Source organism: Montipora foliosa, chromosome 12, assembly GCF_036669935.1.
Source record: "Montipora foliosa isolate CH-2021 chromosome 12, ASM3666993v2, whole genome shotgun sequence".
Taxonomy (NCBI): domain Eukaryota; kingdom Metazoa; phylum Cnidaria; class Anthozoa; order Scleractinia; family Acroporidae; genus Montipora; species Montipora foliosa.
Genome location: NC_090880.1, coordinates 31,130,249 through 31,135,248, shown reverse-complemented (window position 1 = coordinate 31,135,248; position 5,000 = coordinate 31,130,249). Strand labels below are relative to the sequence as shown.

The 5,000-nt window shown below is 39.2% G+C and overlaps 1 protein-coding gene across 8 annotated transcripts in view; it reads left to right on the top strand.

Annotated features, from left to right (window-relative positions):
• Positions 1-5,000, top strand: part of LOC137980469 (ribosome-binding protein 1-like) — a 39,873-nt gene that overhangs the window by 7,015 nt on the left and 27,858 nt on the right. For all 8 annotated transcript variants that reach the window (XM_068827924.1, XM_068827925.1, XM_068827920.1 and 5 more), the window contains exons 6-10: positions 45-191; positions 406-449; positions 890-1,058; positions 2,437-2,751; positions 3,671-3,754. In XM_068827924.1, the coding sequence (XP_068684025.1) occupies positions 45-191; positions 406-449; positions 890-1,058; positions 2,437-2,751; positions 3,671-3,754 (759 nt within the window). The remainder of the gene's footprint in view (positions 1-44; positions 192-405; positions 450-889; positions 1,059-2,436; positions 2,752-3,670; positions 3,755-5,000) is intronic.

Genomic DNA, 5,000 nt, shown 5'->3' with positions numbered 1-5,000 from the left:
GAGTAAAAAGCCTGGCATCATTTTTTGCAACACTTTCGTTCTAGACTCAAGAGATCCAAGCTCTTCAGGCACGCATGCAAGCTTCTCATGAAAACCATGCAGTAGAGTTGCAAACTGTGCAATCTCAGATGCGACAATTGCAGGAAGTGGTTGCATCGTCTTCCATGAGCAGTATGCAGCGACTACAAGAGGTAGAATGTCACTCTTTCATGCAAAAAGGATACAGGTCAACAAAACAGGCTACTTGAAAATGACAATGCTTTTGCTCAGCGTTTCAGGCAATTATTGTTGGACAACAGCAGGCCTCAGCAGATTGATCCCTGATATTGTTAAAATGGGAATGTAGCAGTCACAACATTGAGGCCTCTTGTCTTATCTTGGAGTTTTTTTTGTCTTTATTTTCAGGAGAATGCCCAACTTAAAAATGCTTCCATGAGAGCAGCACAACTGTAAGTTGAAGAGTATCCTCTTTGTCTGAGACTATCTAATTGGGAGTTGTCATGGTATCATAATGATGAACTGTTCTGGCTAGTATCTGTCTCAGTATTCACATTACAGTCACCTGGCAACTATCCAGCTTAACAGGGTCAAGTGCAGAGCATATTTAAGGGCCTTTAGAAACTTCTGTGTGTTTTTTTTCTTGACCCTGGGATATAACTGGTGTTAATTCCATGTATGGGTTGCTGAGGGAGAATCAGTGTATATGGAAAAATTGGCATTAGAGATGAAGCCCCTAAAGCAGAGTACAGAATGAATGCAAACTATGCCTGCGACATTGCTCAAGCTCAGGGAACAAGCTCGGGTAACATATTTAGTAGAGCCTGGGTGAGTCCAATTACAGTGGCTGTTGTTTTAGCTAGATGTTACTGACATGTGTTTTGTTTTCCAGAAATGCAGATAAAGAATCTCTTACAGCAGAGCTGACCAAGCTGCAACAGTCATATCGGCATGTAAAAGGAGATCTGGCCGGTAAAGTAGAGCAACTGACGCAAAGTGAGGCAAATTGTCGGTCAGCTGAAGAGAAAATAAGACAGTTGACGATTCATCAGAATAGTGTGGTAAGGAGATGTCCTAAACATTCCTTTTGATACTACAGCATTAATTGATACATTTGTAATGATGTTCAGTACATCAAACTACACGTTCCTTTGAACTGCCCATATGATACATGAATGTTTGGTTTTGGTTTGGTTGATGATAAAAGAAAATTAAAGTGAGCATTGTATTGGTGATTATATCTTAGTTTGCAATACTTGCTTGATGGTCTTTTTTAAAATTTTTAGTGTAATGTGCAGCACAGTTGCACCCTTATGTTCAAGCTTGGATTATCTATGCTCCATTTGAATAATTATTATTAATGCTCTGTTTACAGCAATACTGTGACAAGCAAACCCTAAACAGTTGTTGATTTTGAATAGAACAGATTTTAGCAGACTATTCTTTGCATAGCTTTCACCAGGGGTGCAATCCAAACCATTTGTCATCAACTGTACCATGTTCTTTCGGTTATAAGGCGCATCACTTTTTCTCAAAGAAATTTCTTGTGGGCCCCATATGTGATGTAAACTCAAGGTGCGTCTTATAACCGAGTATCTCCTTGAAGAAAACTCGTGCAAGGATGATTCTTCGATCCTTTGCTGCCATCTTGTATGTTAAACTCATCCCAGTCTTCCCCTTACTGCAATTTCTCACACCAACGTTCGTGATGATGGCCTTCGATTCTCAGCATTGTACAACAAAAACACCCGAAAGAAAGTACTAATAACAGCAGGATTTAAAGGTTTTTCTTTAAGTTCTTGTTGAATTTCGTTCTGCCACTTTTCTTGACTTACACTGCAATCTTCAGTTGAGGCAGTATAACTAGTGATGAGTTAAACTAAATTCCTCTATTTGAGATGCGTCTTATCAAGGCATGAGAAAAACGCTGTCTGAGAGCCTGGGGAAAGACGGTTCGGGCTAGCGCTTTCTTATCGTAGGTTGCCCGACAGGCAAGCATCACTTGAACACAAGTGTGGCATTGTTGGTTGTTTTTTTTCTCGGATACAAATTTCTGCGCAGACGTAAGTGGTTAGCAGACAGTTTGAAAGAGAAAAAGAAAGAATACAGATCTTTTTTGGGCTAGCTCCTCAGAGACCTGAGCTAGTAAGATGAAATTACAGCTTGCCTGAAGGGCAAGCTGATGCTAGGAATTTCGTCTCACCCTGCTGTTCCATGTATTTTGATGACATAAATCCCATCAAGTTCGAAAGTTAAAGGTGTGTCTTATAGCTGAGTCCACCTTGTATCCAAAAAACTGCGGTAGTTGCAATACACTGCAACTTTAACTTTGTTGTTTCTGTAAGGTTGCTCATGTGATTACTAAAATTATTGTTATAGTCAGTTTCACTATGGGGCAAGTATTGGCATAATTACAGTACCTATTACTCTTGCATACAGAAAGAAGCAGAGGCTGTGTTATCAAAACGACTGGCTGAAGTCAATGAAGAACTCAATACATCTCAAGCAAAAAATTCTTCGCTGCAAAATGATCTCAACGACATGACACAGCTGCTAAGAGCAGAAGAAGCCAAATCATCTCAGCTTAGTGAACAAGTGAAAGGATTGGCAGCAGCAGACTCCTTGAATTCTTTGACTGCTAAGCTTCAAGAGGCAACTTCCAGGGTGTCTGAGCTGGAAGACACGTTGACTGGATTTGAAAATCAATTGAAGGCTTCGCAAGAAGTGCAGCTGCAAAAAGATAAAGAGATACAGGCAAGCATATTCTAGCAATGTAGCTATGGTTGGTGTTCCAAAACAATCCTCTGGAAATTATACTCCTACTAATTTCTGTGGAGTGTTTAAATTCTTGTGACATGTAGCCTAGTTGATATAACCCAAGAACAATCCAGGTGATCTGGTGATGTAATTCGGAGCACTGGGGAGACAAATTTTAATGCTGTATCCCACAACCGCGCGCGGCCTTAGGTGTTGTTTCCAAACTCCCTGCAGTGTTGCCATCGCCAAAACTCAACAGATCATTACGTGTCTATCACATTTCCTGTTACTGAATGAACATTCAAGTAGACCCGACAAGATCTAACCTCGCCTCTGCCATGTTGAATTCGAAAATACGGCCGCGCTCAGTTGTGGGATACTGCGTTAAAAGTTTTCTCCCCAGTCCTCTGAATTACGTCACCAGATCTCCTGGATGGGGAGATAGGTGCCTTAAACTAAAAATGATGAACAAAGTACAACTTGCAAACTCGTCTTATTTATTGCTGTATGTATGTTATGTTTTATTTAACATCAATCAGAAACACTATTCTTTCAAGAAATCTGCATTTGTGGTTAGTGGCTATGTGGGTGAAAATAATCCATTTCATTGCAGAGTTTGTAATAGGAACTTCAGTAATTCAGCTCTTAATACTCTGTGCTGGCTTCGTAGGGAGAAGGTAGATACAGTAGTTAAATAGAACAATGCTATGGGTTGCCCTCATCCTTCTCATCTCAAACAGGAAGTCATAAGTCAATTTTGATCTCTTGCTTTCTGCATTGTACAAGAATGGCCAGACATTAAATTAGAAGTGAAGTCTTTCACCTTGTTTGTTTGATTGCCCCTTAAGAGTATGTGACAGTCTGAGTGGAACTTTCTTGTTACACATTTTTTTCTTTTCAATCAATGGTGATATAGGTTCTTCAAGAGCAACTTACATTGTCACAGGAGCAAGTACAAACCTCTGATGCTGATCAGATTAACAGTGTACTAACAGCTGAGGTAAATGCTTTTAAAATCTTAAACTCTTTGTTGTTGTATTTGTAATCAATCAGGTATTATTTAAGGTCTGTTGGCTGTTTGTTGTGAAGCTCCTGTGACAACTTGAGGTCATTTATTTAAGTGGTTCTACAGCTACCTCTTCAACTGATATCAATTTGTAGTACTCCAAGGCATCTATTGTGACTGGCTTCAAGTTTCATCCTATGCTTCAATGGGCTCAATATTGGACCCATTCCTTTTTCTCTTAAGAGATAAAATTCCTGAATTATTTATTGAACATGGCTCTATTGTTGCTTTTTTTCCTAGAGGACTCTAAATTATACAGGATCGTGGCAATTCAGTTTGACATATCATGATCAGGATCTTGGAGATTCAGTTTGACGTGATTTCACGTCAATAGGCCATTTCCGAGTTAAGATCTGCCTCCTCTTCAAGACGAGTCTAAGTGCAAAGTTTTTACTTTGTTCGAGGAACAAAGTATAGGATTTGACTCAGTTTTTGGACTTAAGACTTTTGTTTTTTTTTTTGCGCATTCATAAGATTTCTTTGCCCCGTAGAAGGCAGCTTAAGTGGGAATTTAACTCTGTATCCTCTCATTCAGAGGCAATGGCCATGACCACAAAACCACGGATGCACTGCGCAACAGATCAACGGGGAAATGTATGTTAGAGAATTGTGTGCGTGACTGGAAACAAGTTTTGCGTTTTCGTTGCATGCAATGCAATATTCCAGTCATCGTATGACTTGGTAACACGTCTTACCAGTCTAATTACGTAATTTTCTTATTCTCCCACTATCGTTAAGAAAAAGTATTTTTAGATACCATCGTAGAAAGTTGTAAAGCATTATTTTTTCAAAATAGGTTTAAATATGAACAACAATTCTACAATCGCACTGAACCATATGGTTGGGTCATGGAATGTGGACTTTCGACTTCAGAGTATGGAATTGAACAAGATATTGTAAAATAAAACATCACTGAAATACTGTGAATTTTAAAGGAAATTGGGTAAAATTCCTTTGAACAAAGTGTAGGCTACCCATAGGCTCTTGCTCTTATTTCATTCGTATGTGAAGTAGAACTAATTACCAAAAAAAAAATTGGCACTTAGATTCGCCTTCAAGGGGAGGCAGACACGAACTTGGAAATGGCCCATTACACTTGTCTCAGCTGTCTTAATGGAGCCATACTTCGGCTACAAACCTTGATATTTCTAAGGGCAAAGCTAGTCGTATAAAAATAACA